The sequence below is a fragment of the Cibotium barometz genome, chromosome 3 (genome assembly GCF_041138505.1).
Source record: "Cibotium barometz isolate CiBa-2024 chromosome 3, ASM4113850v1, whole genome shotgun sequence".
NCBI lineage: Eukaryota > Viridiplantae > Streptophyta > Polypodiopsida > Cyatheales > Cibotiaceae > Cibotium > Cibotium barometz.
In genome coordinates this window covers 24,228,346-24,250,999 of record NC_141048.1, presented here as the reverse complement: position 1 = coordinate 24,250,999, position 22,654 = coordinate 24,228,346, and the positions used below count along the sequence as shown (strand labels likewise).

The window sequence follows — 22,654 nt, the reverse complement described above, 5'->3', positions numbered from 1 at the left end:
CATCGGAAGAAGCAATAATGCATAGGCTGCCCCAAGATCCTGGGGGGCCCACCTAGGGACTCTGGCGGGAGATCCCCCACCAGGGAGGCAGCAATGGTCATCTCAACCGGCTCACACAGACAGTGAATCAAGTGGCAAACAGAACTCACCAACCGCCTCCGCTCCAGGTCTAGCGTTGCTGGGGGCCGACATGAGTCCGGAAGGAAGGCTCCTAGGAGAGGCTTGCCGGAGCAATAGTGGGGTCTACCGGTCTCACTAGGCACTGAGAGTCTCGACGAGGAATCCGCCACCAAACTGGGGGTGCCGAAGGGGCCCCCTTCGTGACTGGAGGGGCCCCATCGCCAACGGGTAGGTGTTGTGATAAATTCTCAAAACGGTTCTCTGACAGAACCGAGTCCGCCTGTATTCTACCAACCTGGCATGTGCGGTGACGAGCTCAACCCTAGTGGTCGAGTGGCGGCACGGGCATGGGCCAACCGTCTGCTTCCACTCTCCACCAACAGCTGGGATGTCTGTGGTCGGGACTTGATGCTTTGCTGCCTGCGAAAACCGGAGGTGGTCTCCTGGACTAATGTCAAGGGAAAGCTCTAGCTAGATATCCCATCTGCCTGCAAATGAAGCATTGACCTAGAAGGCCTGAATACTCCACATGCTACATGATGGGGTCGCCCCAAAGGCAAGGAATAGATATAACGCGAGGCACTGAATCCGGCGAGGCAACACAGATGCAGAGGGATGGAATCCCAGCTGCCCGTGGGGTGGGGGGGGGGGGGGGATTCCATCACTCTCCCAATGGCACCATCAACCACCGAGAGGAGGAAGATATTCCTTCCTAAGGCCTGGGAAGCAAACTATCATTGGGAAACCTAACACGCCAGCTAGAGGGTCAGATGCAAGGTCAAAACCATGTTCCCACTGTGCAAAGAAGGCCTGCGCCATATGCAATGCAAGAGGGCTCAACTGCATGACTCGGTCTGACACTCCTGGGGCGAGTCGAACTTCGCCTGGTAGTAGCCACGCCCCAAAGGGTGAATGCTTGTGATCTTTGCAGGCTCACCAATGAGGCTCGCCTGTAAGAGATCTCTGAAGTTGTCCATGCGTAGGGCGGCTACCAACAATTTTGCAAACCAGGGTGGAGGCCTCTAATTCTGCAACGGTCGTGGCGAGATCTGAAGGTCCGCTTCCGAAAAAGATAAGCAAGCAACGACGGCCTCAATTGGGGTTGACGGAACAGCTGCCATGGAGTCCTCCCGAGGAAAACAACCAAAAAATGCCGAGGCCTGCCAAAATGAAAACGCCCTGAAGAACTTGAAAAAACTTCCTGCAGGAAGAGGGAGAGGAAGGAGATAAGGGAAACAGACACGGAGGAGGGAGGGAACCAGGAAGGAAAAAAAAAAAGCGGCGGGGGGGGCGGGGGGGGGGGGGGGGGGGTGGGGGCGGCGCGCGGGGGGCACAGGAAACATACAGGACGGTGGGAAGCTCTGAGAGCGCACGAAAGCCCAATCTTTGGGACATGTTTCAGCCACTTGCTCTTTTCCAGGCTTATTTCCTTTCTACCAAAGCAGTTAGATATGTTGAGGATGCGGTGAATGATAGGGGCTACGTACTTTCTTTTCCACAAGCTATGACGCTTTACAATCTAGGTCTACATCATAGACCGATATGGTGAACCATAGCTTCTGTACTGCATGATTTTCAGCCTGTACCTCCTCTAGAAATGAGTCATAGCCTGGAAGATTAGATATTGGTGGGTCAAATTGCAGGCTGCCGTGCGGTGCCCTTTTGCAATCTGGACTTCAGCCAGTACATATAAATTGCTTCTTCCTCCACCTTGGATACGCTCTCATGGAAATTCACTATGGGACTAGGGGGACTCTCACCATCACAGCCTTATGCTACCCATGGTTACTGTTCCAACCAGGCACAGCCTAATGCTACCAATGGTTACTGTTCCTACCATTCTTTACCGAGCCTCCCCCAGTACTAGTTCACATAAACTTACCTATTCACATTACAAGTTGCTCAGTTGGCCATGTGCACCTTCTAAAAGTCATATTCCTGACAAAGAGTGTTACAATGTATTGTATGGCCTGCACTGACCATTTCTTAAAATTCTCAACCTACAGATAATATTCAGGCTGAGCCATTAACAATCTGGAGAAGACTCTTCCAGAGCTTTTCATGGATACCTAACATGTGCCCGTCACTATGCTATTGCCGCATTAGCATAAAAGCTTTAAACAGCTTTTTTGCAAATATTACTAGAAAAAAAATTCGACAAAATGACTAGAAAGACACTACAAACCTCTAGCTCCAATTTTTATTTATTTATTGATTGATTGATTTATTTGTAGAAAGGAGACTTCAATTCAAAATCACGGCTGGAACCAAAAAAAGATCTCATCCAAAAGTGGGTGAACTCAACCAATATGGACCACAAAGGTGCCAATCGAGTTAGATGCACCCAAAGTTCGCCAACCTCATCTCTAATGAGGTCATCCTGCATAGTGGGCTGTCTATCTATGAGCATCATTCTTTGATGTAGGAAGCGTCTGTCTCAAAAAAGGTCTGATCCTACTATAGCCTCTAATAATGGCAGCTAATATGGAGAGGAAGGTACCCTATACCCTGCCTTATCTCTAATAAGGTCATCCCATATTATGGGATGTCTATCAGCCTCATCCTGTGATCTAAGAAGTCTCTGTCTCAAAAAAGGTATCATGCTACTCTAGCCTCTGATAACCTCATCCCTAATGATGTCATCCTACCACACTCTCTAGGCCATTAGAAACTCATGAGACCTCCATCACCTGCCATGAATGCTCTGCATCTACGTAGAAATGCTCAAGAATATGCACACAAAGAGTAGAGCCATGGTGTCGTGGATCTCTAATACAAGCAACCACTGGGCAATGATCATATTGTTTTTTCCCCCAAAAAAGAGACTTCTATTAAGTAGGAAAAAGTTCACAAGAAGGGAGATTTCAGATTAAGCAGGGGGGAAATCTCAACCAATCTGGTGCCTTGTGCTGCGAGCTAGATCCCATATGAGAAATGAAATGAAATGAAATGTTATATTAACGTCTTCAAAAGGCCATAATGACCTATGAGACCAAAAGTTACATCATGGTGGATCTGATACAATGTCTGGATAAAAAAACCCAAAAAATGAAAAATAAAGATGATACTACTGGCACCTAGAAAATGAAACTGGAACTGGAAGGTACACTATGGAGGTACCTCCATCTCATAATATGTGCCACATCGGACACTGGCGGATCTCCTCAATATCCTCTGTGGTCAGCACCCTGACTGGAGAGAGAGTGAAAAAGATGCCATGATCCCATTCTCTCATGAACTGGCCATGTTTTCTCTCTGAAGCCCTCGAAGATCCCTGAATCTTGGCTCAGGTGGCCATGAGTCTCTGGTTAATATCACACTAGATCCTGCAAATGCAGTGTGTATCATAAACATAGTGCCATATGCATCTAGCCTTCCAAATGTGCTAGGCTGTGATGCTAGCAATACCTTTCATGCACAAAATCTATGTTGGCGATACATCTCTGTCCACGAGTCCTTGAGGGGGATCAATATAGAAGTGCTTCCTTGCCTGCCCACCACTCTCACTGGCTGGACCACCAGACCCTCGATGATATCCTACCCAAGACTTCTCTCCAAGAGCCATCTATCCTGAAAGGAGCAAAAAACTGGTACATCATTCTCACCCAAAGTGGGAAGGCACATGACCTAAAGAGCCATCTATCCTGAATGGAGAAAAAAACTGGTACATCATTCTCACCCTGTCCCTGAAAATATCCCAACCCATAAGTGAAGTTCCCTGTGATCCACAGTGGTTGGGTATGGCTACATTCAACTACATAATCCTCTGACTAGTGCCTCTCAAGTGCTGGGTGCAAATTATTCTCTCATCCTCCGTGAGGCTCATGCGCCTCTTCCAATCCACGACTGAGTGGAGAAGAGTCGCCCAGGCAGCCCATTGGGTATGCATGGCTGCCCAAAGAGGTCTACCATATTCATCCAAAATCAAGTCATTCTTTACAATGGGCTTCCTGTTAGCCTCCTCAACTGACCGCGAAGGAATATGAACCAAGAAGCTCCTCATGCAATCCTAGGCTTGCAGAAGAGATCCCACCAAGGGCGAAGAAGGTGGTCAGTTCTCTACATCCGAAAATATAAAATGTGGGCTGTAAATCCAATCATCTCCCCTAATTGGAGTGCACCTCTTAATTTTTGCAAGAAAGTCCTTCCAGTGCTGGGAAGAAATCCTCTGACAACCATCTTACAAAGTAAATCCTTACACTGCACCTCAGGGTCAATGATGTTCAATCCTCCGTCTTGCATAGACATAAAATGGTATCCCAAGCTACTCTCACCCTTGTGTGTAGTGCCATCTAATCCTGACCGGAGGAAGTTCTGAATAAGCTGACAAAGCTGACCCATGCATCCCTTATGAAAAACCCAACATGACGTGACAAACCAAGCAGTTGCCAGCAGCACTTGGTTAGCTACCAAGGCTGTACAGGTCAAATCAAGCTTCCTGCTACTCCAATGCTGAAGTTTGCTCATGATCAGATTTGGAAGTGCCAGATGCTATGAGTGTATGTCCTCCCCTCTCAAGAACCAAATCATCAATGTAGAAGCGGTCTAAGTGTGCATAGATGCAACCTGCATCCCTCCGCCTATTAGACCAAAAAAAGAGGAGTCTAGATGGCCTCCTGTGAATATCATATCATCCTCAAGACAACAATCACTGCCATGTATAGAGAGAATAAACCTTTCCTAGGAGGCCCTCTCAATGTGGGTGCCCATACCCAATTGTCCTCTTTTGTCTGCTGCTTGCTCAACCATATCAACGTTACCCCCAATGATCCAATGATCAGCACGAGGAAGCAAATCAGTGAGGGATCCTCTCCCCTCTATGACTAGGTACATACATGTTCAGAATACCAATGTGTATCCCATCCTGCATAATGATGATCCACTTTGCTCTACCAGGCAAAATGACACCATGGACAATGATGCAAGGCAAGATAGGGGAAATCTCTCGTAAGTGTGAAACGTAAGCCTTGTTGTGGCGAGTTGCACTTGTGTCTTTTTGGTGAAGTTCCCAATGACACATGATTCAGCAAGGTTAGGTAAACTACTAAAGAGGATGTTCAAAACATGAGCCGAAAAAAAAACAATCTTCCATGCTAGAACAAAGGACATTGAGGTACAACCTTGTATCATTAGAAATGCCTATAGAATTCGCATTTGAAAACACTTCATGAATGATATGTCATGCCCTTAACTTGTTGCAATCATGTTAAAAATGTATACTTTTTCATTCACTCTTCAGTCCAAATGAAAACCCTCCATCATTGAACAAAGTCCATATCATTGCACAAATCACTGGATTCTTGTGCTCCGCTCTTATGGTCTGCACCTCAATTTCATTGAGTACTAGGCATGGCCACTTGTTTTCCAATGCTTACGTTAACCCTCTCTTGAGCACTTTCAGTAATTTGCCTCATTCCAGTTCATTGCAAGGCAATCTTCTCACATGCATGTGATGTCCTTGTGCAGAAAACCCCAATCCTCTCTTTCGTCATCAGTCAAAGACACAAAGGAGAAAGAACCCCGCATAGCTTGCTCTTTATTTTCCAATATGGATCTAAGTGAACTAGTCGCAAAGGAACTGTCGTGCTAGACTCATCGTTTGGGATGCTGGTGTTGCGTGCACATTATGCAAGCTTAGTAAGTACACAGCACTTCAAGGATCGCAAAAGGCAAGGGGACTAACTGATACAATCGCTGCAAAACTTGTGATGCTGGATTGCTCACCCCTCTCATGCCAGACCCTACTGTGCCTAGCTTCGGCATGAACAACAACGATAGTGAGCTTGCATAAGCTGTCTATTCAGATGCTATTTTCACACTGTTCTTGCTGCCACATGGCAGCACCCTTTTACATCAATGAACTGTCATATCTTAATGATTGCTACAAACAAGGGATTCCTACCGTGGTCTACTAACACGCTGGACAGCTACTAGCAGTGTCTTCTCTATAGAACGTAGAACCTCTCCAAGCATCTCTGTCGGGATTAGCACCATGACACTCGTCTCATGCTGCTAACAGGCTGGTCGGTTCTCTTTTGCCAAGCAACTTCACACAGTTCATATTTTGAACGCCTCATGTTGCCCATCCTTTGTTGTGGCGCAACAAACTGACCATCCTCTTGCAATTAAATCTCCAAACAGATTTACATGAGGGGAAGATGCTTCTTTCTTGGCGATGTACCTTTGATGTTGTGGATCAAGCACAGAAGTGTCAGTATGTGTGTAAATACGCACTCATTGCAATACCAAAATTACAATGATACTAGAGCAAAACAGATTGAAAGCAGTAACTAACTTATATTACATTACAATTTACCTGCATTCATGCTTAAGAGGTCACAAGATGCTTAAACAAAATGTAAAAACCCCAGAGTGATGGAAACTTCAATGCTAGAACTCACCTGGAAGACTAGATGTTGCAGATCACCCATGGTAGAGATTTGATTTCCTGCTAGATCTAATGTCATCAAGCTCTGCAGAGAACTCAGGCCATCGATTTGCTTCAGAAGGTTGTAGCTCAAGTCCAGAATTTCTAGCTTCTCAAGCTCTTGAAGTCCTCCTCCTATTTGCGAAATCTTGTTGAAGGACAAAATGAGAACTTTGAGGCTGCATAGTCCTTTTAACGGCTCCAGTACAAGAATGTTGCAGTTGTGGAGATTAAGATGGGTGACTTTAGAGAAGTTTCTTAGGGGAGTTTTCCCAAGGACTGAGGGACTACATAAACAGATAGTTTCTCGGAGATCTGGGGAACAGGTTTTTTCCAAGTGTTTGTTTGGTTTCAGCTTTGTTGCATTATCTCGAGAAGGGCTTTTAATACGCTTTGCTCCATCCGAGTAAAAATCCACTCCCATTAAAAACCGACTGGTGGGGAAAACAAATTTTCCTTTCATTGGGGCACTTTCTATTTTCCACGGTGAGCAGCTGGTGGTGGCAATCTCATTTCTAAGCACATACTCAAACTCCACCAAATATTCAGGAACCAAAAGGGATGAGTCGAATACGAACCAAGAACTTTGTGTTGGATCTGATGGGTGAATTCTGTAGACAGAGTCTACATCTGGGTATGATGATTTATTGACATTGACAAACTCGTTGCCAACTGTGTAATCCAAGAAAATCAAGAGATTTAGCAATACAGAGTTTATTTTATTCTGCGATAAAAGAGAGGACAGTGCCAAACCTTGAGAACAACTGTTAATTCTTATGTGCTTGCAAGATTGTATCAATGTGAACATTCAAACTTTTAGCCTTAGATGAGCCTTTTGAGGCAAGTTAGATGAGCCTGCCTTTTACTCTTGATCTCTAATTCATAAATGTAATTTGTACCCTACATATCGCTCCTCCCGTTTTTTTTCCCGGGAAAAAGATCCTTCTATTAGCTAACCAAAACCACCGACGAAGGGCTACATACAACCACGAAGGGCTAGATACAACCTCGCCTCCATGTACGGGGCAAGGATCAAAGAACAAGAGGTGGAGAAAGATGCACTTCACCTCCAGCTGGCCGCTCTATGAGGAGAAGGCTATCTCATACAGGGGGAGGGGGAGGGGGAGGGAGGGAATAACCACACAGGTGGTCTATAGTGCCAAGTGGGCTCATCACCTCTATCTGTGTGAAAAGGGCCAAGCTGCTAGAGCCTCAAGAAGGCTTCATGTAACTTCTGCATGCAGTCAGAGCCACCTTGCAACAGCTTCCCCCACTAGTCATGGAGGGTATGAATTATGTCAAGCCAAATGCTCGTGATGGACTCCACAAGTGGAGTGTGGGTGCCTTTCGTTGCATCGAGCCCTCCAGATGTGCCAGGCTGCGATGCTGCAACAAAGCCTTAGTGGCCCAAGCGATAGTGCCCCAATTGAAGTGCCAAGTGGCTGCACGTTTGAGTTGGGAAGAAGCACCACTAATTGGCTTGAGCAATGGTTGGGTGTGTAAGGAGAGATCAAGGTTCCAATGCTTGTGGGTAGGGGAGAAGATGACCACAAATGGAAAAAATGAGATAAAAGTGATTAATCACTAATCAAGATTAGTTTAAATGGTAAGATGAAGTTAATCATGCTAAAAGAGAGTAGATGATGAGCAGAGATTAAGCATAAACACTAAGAATCATGTCTTTGATACCATGTTGGCAATCACACGAGATCAACCATGGAGCTATGGAGGATGAAATCTCTCCATAGTTGTGGAGTGTGAAGAAGAGAGAGAAGAGGAAGCTTGGGCAAATACAAGGTGAATGTATTATGAATGAGATGATTGTGTAGCAGGGCTGGTTGCCTAGTACACACTGTGGTGGCTCTCCTCCAGACAGTATGATCGGAGTCCTCTATGCTCACACCGTATCACATAAGCTCATAGCGCAACACACGAGACCCTACGTAGCAAACACAACACAAAGGGACAAGACGAGACTGCAAAAGGAACAGAACGCTTGCACTAATTGGAGAACACTTGATACAGGTCCCTCACTGTGCCGTGCACACTCAGCAGAGTTCACAGTGAAGAGGACGACATAGCTCAAAGACTGATGACAAACACAGAAGTGCACACTCAGCAGAGGTCACAGTGAAGAGGACGACATAGCGCAAAGACTGATGACAAACACAGAAGTACAAGTGGTATGACAGAGGTACAAGTGGTATGAGGGAAGAGAATAAGGATGTCCTACAAGGTGAGAGGATGATGCCGAGGATCACCAAGGAGGAAGGATGATGCCAAGGATCACCAAGGTGGGATGATGGCCATATATCTTGAGGTCGAGACGGTGGCATCTCCTATCCTTAGTGGATGCCTTGGGTGGCAGCGTAGCCTCGGGTGGAATCTCCTATCTCTGGAGATGCGGTGGAGTGTCAGTCGGTGTCGTTGGAGCCTTCAATGCACCTCCTTGTGTGGTGGTGCGTCTCCACTTGATGATCCATGCTTGGCTCCTCCATTGACTCACGAGTCATGCTTTGCGGCGGACGGTCCACATTGCACAGTACAAGGTTGCATCTTGGTGGATAGTCCAGGTTGCATCTTGGTGGACAGTCCGGGTTTGTGGGCACCCTTGGTGGCTACAGGTCACCCACGACTAGAGTGCTCACCGTCCTCAGTGTGGAGATAAAAAGAGGTTACCATGAGATGAGGATTATGCAGGATGGGGTGATTACAATATGCTGAATATGCATGCACGCAGGGATTATAATATGCTGATATATAGTGGAGAGTCCAGACATAGTCACAAGGGACAGAGGGGACGGACCCTTGGAACGGAGGGACGCCGTCCCGGGAACAATTTGGGACGGGGATGGATAGGGATGGACGGACATCCCCACCTGGGCGTCCCTCACAAGGGATGGCGTTCCGGGGCCGGATCCAGGAGGGGACGGCTGACGACGGTCACATTTCTGACCATCTTTTTCTGGCCATTTGGGGGGGCTTTTCGTGGGCCTTTAGCCTTGGCCCATAGGCCTTGAGCCTTTGAGGCTTTGGGCCTTGGCCTCTCTCTTGCCTCCCTCCCTATAAGAAGACACACACACATGCACTCCCTCACACTTCAAGCTTAAGCTTCACACACACACACACTCTCTCCCTCAAGCAGCAAGCCTCAAGGGCCAAGGTCTCAAGTTTCAAGCTCTCACACAAGCAAGCTCTAGCCTCTCAACTTTCAAGACTCACACACTCTCTCCCTCACACACACACTCTCTCAAGCTTTACACACTTTTTTTTTTTTTTTTTTTTTTTTTGTAATGATTATTTCGATTACTAGTGGGAAACCTCAGAATGAGGAAAACCCACAAAAAGCATCATATACAAGAAATGCCAGAGTTCATAGTGAACAAGGGCATGATCAAAATATATCCGTGAAAAGGCTATACAATGATGGGTCAATCTCATGTAGAGAGAGACTGCTGGATAAAGGTTGCTCTTCTAAACAATTTTTCAAAAGTTTGCATCAGTCCAGGGAGAAATAGAATATTCGCAGAGTTAAAAAGTCAGATGGCCAATGGTCTGATTCTATGCAAGAGTTGGCTGACTTGGCTAAATGCTATTTCTCTTCTCTTTTTGCCTCGAACTCGGAAGTTTCTCCAGAGGTTTTAGAGGCCCGTTGTAAACTTTTGCAATATGTGCAACCTATTATCTCGCCCGCCGATGCAATGGTATTAGAGGAACCTTTTTCAGAAGAGGAATTAAAGGAAGCCTTGCGTTCGATGGGTAAATGCAAATCACCTGGCTGGGATGGTTTGACTTTGGAATTTTTTATTGCCTTCTGGCCTTTTCTGGAAGAGGTGATCTTATTCATGATCAATAAAGCATGGCAAGATGACTGTTTGCCAATGTCTTGGAAGCAAGGATTAGTCAAGCTTTTTCCTAAAAGACATCTTTGTGAATCCTTTTCGCATTGGCGTCCTATCACTCTTATGCCAGTTATTTATAAATTGGTTACTAAAATGCTGGCGAACAGAATTAAAGGTTTTCTGCATGATGGATTACATCCTGCTCAATATGGTTTCATTCCTCGTAGGCAGATTAATGGCAATCTGGCTAATGCATATATTGGTATGGAATATGCCAAGTATACTAAACAGGATGTACTTGTGCTTCAGATTGATATTGAAAAAGCCTTTGATACAGTTTCCTGGGACTTTGTTGATCTTTCTCAAGCTTTACACACACACACACACACACCCATCCACCCTCACACTCGAGTTCTCCCTCACTCTCTCTCTCTCTCAAGCTATTAAGTGACAAGGAGGCATCCATCCTCCATAGCATCCTCCTCACGTGGCAGCGGCACTTCAAAGTTCAAGTTCCAACTTCCCGTAGAAGGACGACGGGATGGACATGGTGGGATGAGGTCAATCACACCCCATCACCTCATGGAGGCTGTGCACGACCATGGGCATGCAAGCTTTGCCCATATAGGCGAGTGGGTGGCACAAAAAAATAAATTTTTAAGTGTTGTTCCTACCCCCGTCGCCGTTCCCTACATACGGCCGTCCCCGTTATCGTCCCCTGTCCCTTGTGACTATGACTGCAGAGCACTGATTACATTATGCATGAGTACAAAGATCAAAAGAGTGCAAACAAAATTACATTATAAAAGGATGGAATGTCCATCATGAAATAGATATCTAAGTACTGCCAGAAGTGGTGCTAGGTGCACTAGATGAAGTGCTAGCGCCAAATGAGGATGCAGTGGGCAGTCCTGTGACAAGGAGCTGTAGAGGGCGGAGGGATGCACGAAGGGTATCCAACTTGGTGGCCTAGGCCCGTAAGGAGACCAGTTCCTAACTCTGCTACTCCAATAGAGCGCGTAATCCATCCACCTGCTCAGTGTGATGGGAAAATAAACAGCGGATGTGGGAGAGCTCGGACTCTATTTCCTTGGAGATCACGGATGGTGTCAACGGCCTGACAGTTGCGATCTTGCTTGTGGCGGTGAGTATTGGAGAGATCAAAGAAGTAGTTGGTGAGATAGGCGGAGTAGCTGCGGAGATCCGCGGAGAGGTGGTCGAGACCCCGAACGATTCGGCAAGCTCGATGAGGGTGTGGTAATGATAGCTGCTCTAGGGGATCAAGGAATCGGAGGCATGGAAGGTCTCCCACATAGATACTTGGAGCATTGTAGAATGGAGAATCGGGAAGCTTGATGCGCTTCATGTCCTCCTGGTCGACACGGAAGACCACCTCATACAAGGCTCCCAGGGTGGGCGCACACAGTGATGGCTCTCCTGAGGAGAGCGCAAAGGTGACGGCCGGGATGGTGGCAATCACCATCGAAGGTGTAGCCCGAGCATCTGATGGAGCCGAAGATGAAAGTGATGGGGAAGTAGCGGAGGTGGATAACGGTGTAGTGGAGAGGGTGGAAACAACCGTTGTAGAAGATGGGTGAATGGGGAGAGTGGAAAAAGCTGTTGGAGAAGATGGGTGATGGATAGGGTGGATAACGGGGTGGTGGAGAGGGTGGAAACAGCTGTTGTAGAAGATGGGGTGATGGGGAGGGTGGAAACAACTGCCGAGGATGGAGAACCAACCTCAACTGAGGCCGAGGGATGTCAGTGACTGGAGGGTGTAGTGCCTCGGATAGGATGGTGAGGAAGAATGGGTGGCAGGGTGGGGGAAGTAGTGCAACGGCACGAAGAGAGGGGCAGATCACACGGTACGTGAGGGCGGACACGAGAGGCAGAAGCGTTCGACTGACGAGGTGGAAAAGAGATGGAAGAGGAATGGGTGGCTGCTAGAGGATGTATGTAAGAAATCGAGCAGAAGGCCAAGTGAAAGAGGGGTTTTCAAGACGGCTGAGTTGGGTAAGGAAGCGACAGCAAAAGGAAGGAAGAGGCACTCGTATACTAGATGATGAAATGGGAAGGGGTGACCTGTGCTTAAACAGTAGAAGGCCTTGGTGTGATGGATGGAAATGAAGGGCAGAGGAGCACTGGGAGTTTCACGGATCCCAAAAAAATAGTGGAATAAAACATATGGATAATATGGGGGCTGGGTAGGGAAGGGTTGGGAGCAAGCAGGTTGATGGTGACAAGAGATAGCTCGACCATGGGAATATCCAAGGCACGAGCATCAGAGCGGTGGTGAAGGATCGAGGGTGCGGCATAGTGGTTGAGTACTTTAGGTACGGTGCGGTATGGCACGTGTACGGTACGAGTATGTAAAGTACGCATCAAGATAAGTACTTTAAGTATGTTCACGTTTTTTAGTATGTATATATGTTAAATAAGAAATATCTAGCATCCATACAAAAATAGCATGAGAGACAATGGTAATACTGAAATGAAAACTAATCTATTAACTACTAAGCAATGACCACTGACTAAAATAGTTAAAAAACGGGCCAAATAAGTGTTGTACATTGAACCTCATATTTGGTACGAAGACCTTATCCGTATGAGGTATGGTACGTATGGAGTGGTACGGAAAGTACTGAAGGTACTCATCGGATGAGTACAGGTATGGAATGCAACTAGGGGGTGCGGGAAGCCAAGCGGGTGTGCAACATACGCGGAGGTGAGACGTTGCCCATTAGGCAACAAGGGAAAGGTGCTGAGGAAAGAAGCACAGAGTGACGCATCAGGGGGAGACAAGGGTGGAAGAGAAGTGAGACCCTGCAAACCCAAGGTGGCAAGCTGGGTGGAAGTAAATAATTGTGAGGACTGGGGAAGTTGGAAGGGATGGGGATCAATGAAGTTAACGGTGAATGGATACGTGCGGGATGGAGTGGTAGAAAGGTGGAAAGGTTGGGTGAAAACTTGAGAAGAGGAGGTAGGGCGGGGTTGTTGGTTGGAGATGGGGGGTGGAGGGGGTTGGCTAGAAGGGGAAGGTGTAGCCTCCTCATCAGAAGGCAGGTATTCGCTGTCGGAGGAGGACGAAGATGATGAAGAATCAAAGGAAGTTAAGGAAGGAGTGGAGAGTCTTACCTCTAGGGCCACGGCCGTGTTTCGAGGCGGAGATCATGATGGTGTAGTAAATTCAGTACCTGGTGAAGGCAAAACAGAAGTATGAGAGGACGGCGGTGGTGTGGAGCCACCTTCCATAGCGGTGGTTGCGAGTCCACAGTACCCCACCTCTATTGAGTTGTTCTTGATGGTCGAGGTCGGCGCCTCACTCATTCAACGGAGGAAACGGACGATGGAGTGGCCGTAAGCCATAGCAGTGCGGGGTAAATCATCAACCATCGCTGCATGGAGAAGGAGGGGGAATAAGTAGGAAGGAGGCTTGGGATTATTCTTTTTGTGGTTTTTTATTTTCATTTTTTTTATTTTTTCAAAAAGAGCTTCTATTAAGTATGACAAAAACATACTACAATCACAGCTATAAGCTGGAAAAGAATAGAATCACCCCAATATGTAGGTGATTTCAACCACTGAGGAGCATCATGATGCGTAAGACCTGTGGTACTAGAGGAAAAGAAGATGCCATGGTCCCATTCTCACATAAATATCACACGCTTCGCCTGCGCAGAACGAGAGGGCCCCTGAATGCGAGCCCAAGTAGCCATAAGAGTGTGGATGAAATCACTCCATATAGTACTAATGCACTAAGACCCAAAAATCTGGACACCCTCAATAGCCTCCGTGCATCTAGCTCTCCAAATCTGCCATGCTGTAATACTGGCAATAATCTCCCAATTGGCGTCAATCCTCTGTCTAGGGGGTGTATAATGAGAGTGAGGAACATCCTGCAATAAACCATGCTGGGCAATACCTCTACGAATGAAAAAAGCAGAATCTATACCACTACCCTCATAAAAAATTTGCGGACCGGACTGGGAGAGCCAAGCAACTACCCTCGAAGTCACATGCATGGCTCAGCCACTCAATTTGCCCATAAGTTGGGTTACAGGACCCCAAATCTGTTGTGCAATGCTGCATCCCCATAGACAATGTTGTACGGACTCAAAATCTGCCGCACGTCTAGGACAGGAAGGTGCTACACCGAAAACTGATCTCCACTGATTGGTGGGGAGACCACCCTGTAAGAATAACCAAAAGAAATGAGAGATCTGGCTCCTTCTGTATGAGTGCCAAAGTCTATGCCAAAATCTGCGCTGTATCACTAGAGAAATATCATAGCTCTCCCAATGAGGCCTGAGAGTAGGGATCCTATGCATTTGTCGAGTGAGGAGAAGCCTCGCATTCCGAACAGTGAAACTGAAAAAAGGAAGGCTTTTCAAAGGATCGAAGGTATCAATCCACTCCCACTCTCCTAGATCCCACTTAAGATATGTAATAGGACTGCCACCATATAGCCACAAACACCAAGAGCCATGAGTCACTATCTGAGGAGAAGGGTCAATGAACTAGTGCTTCCCCGAGCGACCAACAATCCTCACTGGACTAAGCTTAGTATTTGGGATGATCTCCTCCATACTACATCTCCTCATTCTCCCACCAGGCATGATAGAATAAATGAGGCAATCTGTATCCTCCTGGCCCAGGAGAGCAATGACCTACAAAGGTATGCCTATCCTCGAAAAAACTCCCAGCCAACTCGGATGATAGTCTCCATGAAAGGTCCCAAAAAGCCACTCATGCGGAATAGCTGCATCAATTTGATCAATACGGATGGTGAGTGGATGCAACTCTCCGATCCTCCAGAAGACTCTTAAAGGTCTTCCAAGCTAGAAGTGTGTATGCGCATCTCTCCCATCCTGACCATTCCATATAACGAGATGCACCAAGTGGCCCTCCAGCCTCATCCCTAATGAACTCGTTCCACATAATAGGTTGTCGATCAGCCTTGTCCAAAGACCTAGGAAGCCTTTGTCGCAAAAAATATCTCATGCTTCTCCATGCTCTGACAATGGCTACAATAAGAGGGGAAGATGGTGCCCTAATATCAGCCTCTGTGAACAAAAAACGTGTGCTAGGCATCCAGTCTCTCCCGACCTTGGGTGTACATCTGGAAATCTGAGACAAGAAAAAATCCTTCCAAGGCTCAATGCCTGGTAGGAAACCTCTGACCACAAGTTTGCAAAGCAACGCCCTGTACTGAACATCTGGATCGATAATATTCAAGCCCCCCTCTCGTTTGGGCTGAATAACTGTGAGCCAAGCTACCCTGGCACAAGTGTCTGAGGTGCCATCCAAGCCCGGTGAGAGAAAATTGCAGATCAATCTCCACAATTGGCCAATGCACGCACGAGAGAAGCACCAACAAGAGGCAATAAACCAAGCTGAGGCAAGCAAAACCTGATTAGCCACCAAAGCTCTGGAGGCAAGCAAAACTTGATTAGCCACCAAAGCTCTGGAGGCTAAATCTAATCTCTTGGAGCTCCAATGGAGGAGCTTCTTCCGGATACTCATAAGTACCGGAGCAAACTGCTATGCAGGAGAAATTTCAATCCCAACTTGGCATCCCAAATATCTAGCAGTGCATCCTCTCCTGATCCAAGTAAAACCAAGCTCTGCACCCTAATTAACTCTCGGTGAATCACTATTGTGGCATAATGTGCAAGATTGGGGACTGTCGAGGCGGGGTGGGGAGGTTGTTGTTGGAGTTGAGGGAACCCCTTGAGGTAGTAGCAATCTTTATCTTCACGTCCTCCTTTTTCACAAAAGGAGCACTACTTCCTTTTTGGAGATTCTTGGACGGTGTGTCCAAGTGACTTGCATATGGCACATCACAACCCCTTCTTGGCTTCATGCTGGGTCTTCAATTCTTCAATCTTCCTTTTGAGTTGAAGGAAGGTACTTTCCTCGCTAGGAGATTTCAGGCTCACTTTGAGTGCCTCCAATTCCCACTTCAACTGAGCCACCGGGTCATCCGATTGTGTTGCTGTTGGATTGACAGAGCCGCCATAATGCTCAAACATGAGGCGTGCATTTTCAAGTTGGGATGCTAGCTCCTGGAATTCCAACAATGTTGTTGGTGTGAGCGGACTCTCCTGGATCTTCTACTGGGTGTGGACTTTGGTAAGGCTTGTGTTACCCACTAACGTACCATAAAGTCACTAGGGTAAGTTGGTAGGCGGGCCACTAGCACTGTGGTCCATGTCATGAGTTCCGACACTCTTTCTCCTAGTAGCCATTGGAGCTTCCCTAGCTCTTAGAGAATGCAGTCCTCATAGTTTCCAGGACGGAAGGTCCGGAGGAAGGTGTCCTTCAGAGTGGTCCAGTCTGTAAAGTGGTCAATTGGAAACTGACTGAACCACTTGTCTGCAGAACCTTGGATAGTAGACAGAAAGAGTACCAACAAGGCATCCTCTCGCTCAAGACCTCGGCTCTTACAAATGGAGATGAACCGTCGGATGTGGTCATCCACATCCTCAGTGGATGATCCTTTGAAGGTGGGAAGCTTGACATTGACTCGGCCCACCACCGTGGAAAGGGGTTTATGCTAGGAGGATGGGCTCGAACAAGAGGGTTGGCTTGGCCTCCGGCGTTGCCAAGGGTGGGGTTACTAGGTGGAGAAGGTTCCCTAGGTGGCAAGTAGCTGAACCTCTTCCGACTGTAGCAGCGCATTGGAAGAGGACTTTTGGAACGACTCAACGGACTACCACAGGAGCGTGCATTGGACATGCAGAGAGGATGCAACACGGAAGATGACGCAATATGACACGGAAAGAGGATCCAACGCGAAAGAAAAGGTGAGCTATCAGGACTCCTAGTTTGGAGAGTCTCACCAGGCGTGCCAAACTTTGGTGTACCTGTAGTAGCAGGGTTGGTTGCCCGGTACGCTATGTGGTGGTTCTCCTCTGGACAGTATGTCCAGAGTCCTCTATGCTCACAGTGTATCACATAAGCTCACAACACAACACACGAGACCCTACATAGCAAATACAACACAGAGACGAGACGAGACTGTGGAAGGAACAAAGCACTTGCACTAATCAGAGAACATTTGATATAGGTCCCTCATTGTGCTGTGCACACTCAGCACAGGTCATAGTGAAGAGGACGACACAGCTCAAATACTGATGACAAACACAGAGGTACAAGTGGTATGAGGGAAGAGCATAAGGATGTCCTACAAGGTGAGAGGATGATGCTAAGGATCAGGATGTCCTCTAAGGTGGGATGAGGGCCATATATCCTGAGGTCGAGATGGTGGCATCTCCTATCCTTAGTGGATGCCTTGGGTGGCAGCGTAGCCTCTAGTGGAATCTCCTCTCTCTGGAGATGCAGTGGAGTGTCAGTCGGTGCTGTTGGAGCCTTCAATGCACCTCCTTGTGTGGTGGTGCGTCTCCACTTGATGATCCATGCTTGGCGCCTTCGTTGACTCACTAGTCATGCTTTGCGGTGGACAGTCCAAGGTTGCATCTTGGTGGACACTCCCAGTTTGTGGGCACCCTTGCTGGTTACAGATTGAACCACCAAATACAATACCCTTTTATAGGCATCAAATCCTATCTTTTGACTCTAACTAAGAGGTTGTTCACACCTAGAGTGTTCACACCAAGTTGGTTATAGACCTAATGACCAAATGCCCAAATGCCCAATGCCACATGATATTTTGGTGTATTTATAAGATCCAAGATATAAACTGTCATAAGGCCAGATGAATCTGAACTTACGAATAATTTTAAATGAAAAAAAAATCACCACAAACAAACATTAAAAAAAATTAAAATTTAAAAAAGGCTTAATAGAGACCTGAGAAAAAATAATAGTAATAATAACTTGCAAAAATAGATGAATACATAACTAAATCACACAAGCCCACATTCACACACACACACACACACAAATTCTTTATTGAACCACAACAAAGGAATTTCTAACAAACAAGCTAAACAAATTTTTAATGACTAATTAGCAAAACAAACTTTAAATGACTAATTCACTAAAACAAAACAAGTAAAGACAAGAATACAAAAAGTGTGAACTTTACCTCAAAGATTGTCCAATCATGAAGTATAAGATCATCAACTTCATCATGCATAGCATGGACTAGGTGCTACGACATCCCTACTCACATCATCAGCGCCCTAGAGTAGGTGTAGATTTATATATAAAACTTTTTGTCCTAACCAAGAGGACACAATTTGTATACAAAGACCAACGAGCTGAGTTTCTATCACTTCTCCAGAGATAAAGAGCAAACTCAGCCATGATGAAGGCTAGCACTTACAACTAGACTAGCAAAAACAAATCACTTCCCTATTAAAGCAATGATTAAGCAATACTAGAAGCAATAATAAATAACAACTAAGAGCTAAAATGATCTAAACAATGGGCTTTCAAGCTCCCCATTTTTGTGAAACTTACTACTTATAATCTTAAACATTCCAAAGGTAGAAATCTCAAAGATATATCTACTTCGATTCAAAAAGCAACGAACTTTGCTTAAAACCTTTTTAAAGCAATAATCCTTTTGCACAAGCAAATTGATGAGTTGGCAAACTTGAGCAATAAAAGCAAACTTGTTTGAACAAATACAAGAGAATCTGAATAACTGAGAAGAGACAACACCATATTCAGTTATTTTAGAAATGTTAGAAGTGAAGTGAGGCATTCTTATGATATTTAAGACATCATGTTGATGGATGATCTCCCACCCAAGCTCCCACCCATTCGTTTTGAGGATCATTACACTGAGTTGGTCCTCGGGACAGAGCCACCCAATAAGTTCCCCTATTGCCTACCTATAAGGCATTGGAGGACAAATCGGAGCAACAATTATCTCAGCTACTCCGAGCTGGATTTAACCCCCCATCATCCTACACCCATCTTATTGGTGCAGAAGAAAGACAAGACCGGATGTATAATTATGTGTGGACTACAGGGCACGGAATAAGATTACCATCAAAAAATAAGTTCCCAATGCCCAGGATTGAGTACATTCTAGAGCGTCTCAATGGTGCTAAGTAGACCTCAAGAGTGGCTACTATCATGTTTGTATTTTTACAGTCGACGTTCCAAAGACGACCTTCTGGATTGAACATGGCCATTATGAGTTCGTTGGTAATGCCATTTGGTCTCACCAATGCACTGGTGACATTCAATAAGATGATGTCTCGAGTGTTCTTGGAGCTACTTGGAAAGTGTATATTCATCTTCTTGGATAATATACTTATCATTTATGCCAATGCAGAGTAGCATGAGCAGGAGGTGGAGAAGGTCTTGCAACTTTTTCGAGACAATGAGCAATGAGAAGAAGAGCGCATTTGGCCTATTAGAGTCCAATATTTGGGATACATGATCAATGTTCCAGTAATTTGTCTTAACCCTGGGGTCACCATACCAACGCTTCCCAAAGGGACCCACTACCCTCACTAGATCGATCATAGAGCCACTAGGTGTGATCACGTGTACATCACATCTCTCCAACTATCATCCATACTGAATGAAATAGAAGGCAACAAGCTCTTCCTCTCCTCGGGTTTAGTATTCATCTTTTGTTAACCTTCTGCATTTAAAATGTGGTCTGCCAAATCTTCATTCGTTAGCTCCAACATAGTACCAACAGCCACCCAATCTACCTTGTTTTACAAAGTAATTTTTGGCCAATTGTTATTTTCGTGGATTCAAAAAAGGACTACAAGGATATAAGATTCACATGAGTCACTTATGAAGAACACCTTCTTTGGTTGGTTGGTGTGTATGCTCCCCATACAGTAAGGGCTCGTTGTTCTCTTTGGCGAGATCTGCAACAATGTTTGAGGTTAGAAAAACCACATTTTCTCATGGGGGATTTTAATATCTGCTCTTCTGCTCATCAAGCTAATTCGCCTCACTCTATAATGGATAATCCGGAAAGGCGGGTTTGGGACTCTTTTATGTCTCTAGTCCTTTAAGCAGGACATTTGGTCCTGGCTGCATCCTTATGATTCTGGCTTTACTTTTCAGTCTCACCAGTATCCTGGTACTTGGAGTAGGCTGGATAGAATGTATGTTATGCACGATGATTTATTTTCGCCTGAGATATTGAAAGTGGCTGTGGAGAGGCAGCATGTTCTTTCCGATCATTTCCCAATGGTCTTGAACATAATGCATCAGCTTGTGGATGTTTATAAAACTTTGCTTGGGAGGCTGCCTTTGCGCTTCAATCACAGCTTTCTTGATCATGAGGTCTTTCATGGATACATGTTGCAATTGATTGATAATTTCAGCTATGTTTTATACAGTAGGGAATGTCAGTCTGGGATTGCTTTTTGTCTAATGTTCAACGCCTTGCTTGTCACTATGGTATTCATCAGGCCTTGAAAAGGAGGCAAGAGCTAACACTGCTGCAATCTTCACTGGGGGCCTTGCAATCTCAGACGGCTATATCACCAAGGAATGATAGAGAGGATACTATTATTACTTGCCTCTCTCGTAGAGTTGCTGCATGTCAAGAGGCAAGTTATACGAGGGCTAAGTTATCTACACGGTTGGAAGCCCTTAAGGATAATAATTGTTAGACACATAAATTTTATGCTCAGTCTCATCCCTCTTATGCCAGAGAGAATATTGTGAGGCTTGAAAATTCATTGGGAGACATGATTTCAGAGCCTCATAGCATCATTGATTTGTGTGTTCAATTTTACCAGGAGTTTTTGGGCACTCTTGAGGTGCTATCTAGTGATGTTCATCAAGCACGCACAAGTATTCTAGCATTGGTGCAACATCAAGTATCTTTGGACTCGGACAATATTTTAGATGCTAATATTATAGAGCAGGAGGTTGGCTTTGTGCTTGCTCATTTTCCCAAAGACAAGAGCCCAACTTGGGATGGCGTTACTAATGAATTGTTTTCCAAGTATGCAGATCAATTGAAGGGTCCATTTACATCCATTTGTCAGGAGATCTGGCAATCTAGAGCTATGCCTGATTCTTGGAAAGTGGGGGTGATTCGGTTGTTGCCATTGTTGCCTTCTCCCTTTGCTTTAAAACATTGGAGGCCTATCTCTTTGATGGGTTGTATGTATAAGGTTTTCTCTAAAGTCTCGGCAAACAGATTGCACAAGTTTCTGCCGGACTTGATACACCCTGCTCAGTATGGGTTTATAAAGGGGTGCAATATCCTGCATAATATCCTTAATGTTCAAATAGGCATTCATTATGCAAGGAAAACAAAGCAAGAGGTGGTGATGGTTCAGCTAGATTTGGAGAAAACCTTTGATCATGCCAGTTGGTCTTTCCTTGTTGAATTGATGCATTCTATGGGTTTTGGGCCACACATATGTCTCATTTGATCTACACTCTCAGCCATGGATCTCAGTCTCAGATTATGATGAATGGAGTTATGTCCCCAATGTCCCTTACTTGCTCTCTGTGGCAAGGATGTCCGTTGAACCCTTTGCTGTTTGCTTTGGTTACCCATCCCATGCTTACTTTGCGTGCTTAGTTGGCTCAGGAGGGAGAGGTGGTTGGGCCAACTTTGCCTTCGGGTCAGCAATTGGTGGGTCAAGCACTGGCTGATGATTTGACAGCTCTCACCCAGCCACTTCGATTCATGTTGTGGAAAAAGAAAGGCAATAATCCAGGGTTGACTTAGGTTTCGTGGAAGCATATTACCACCCCGAAGACATTGGGAAGGGAAGCTCTGTTGGATGTTTGGGTACACCTTGCCTATAGGTGGACTTTACTTCAGGCTATGTGTGTTGATTCCCAGCCATGAATAGACATGACTATTGCACTTTTGGAGGATGTGGATATTGTGTATGGGAATACCCAGATTGTTTCATCTTGGTGGGATGTTCTAAATGCTTCACAATCTGTGCGTGTATCTGCTTCTCCTCTATCGGATCATTTGGTTAAATCATGGCAGGAGGTGTTACGATTCACTTCGTGGAAACCTTTAGATTCTCGTTGAGATGAGAACTCCCTACTCGCAAAGGTGTTGGTCACCTCTCGTGTGATTACTTGGCCAGAGAAGAATAATTGTAGACGGCAATTCAATCATATGGCGAGACTGGGTGTTGTGAGGATGTTTGATACTTTGTTGCCCAGGCGGCTGTGAATGTTATCATTCCGCCATGCTCGTCATAGATTTCCTGTGCCCCGAGGTTACATGTGTATTTGGTTGCAGTAACGAGTGCAGTCTCTCGGGTGCCTTCCTAGGATGGATTCTTCTCATGCATGGAATGATTGGGTGTTGGGTCACAAGACCAAGCTGTTGAAG

The 22,654-nt window shown here is 45.8% G+C and overlaps 1 protein-coding gene across 11 annotated transcripts in view; it reads right to left on the bottom strand.

Annotated features, from left to right (window-relative positions):
- Window positions 1-22,654, bottom strand: part of LOC147639861 (uncharacterized) — a 168,933-nt gene that overhangs the window by 79,914 nt on the left and 66,365 nt on the right. For 10 of the 11 annotated variants that reach the window (XM_086774803.1, XM_086774780.1, XM_086774789.1 and 7 more), the window contains one exon: window positions 6,522-7,219. The exons of the other annotated variant lie outside the window; for it this stretch is intronic. In XM_086774803.1, coding sequence (XP_086630929.1) covers window positions 6,522-7,219 — 698 coding nt within the window. The remainder of the gene's footprint in view (window positions 1-6,521; window positions 7,220-22,654) is intronic. 11 annotated transcript variants of the gene reach the window in all.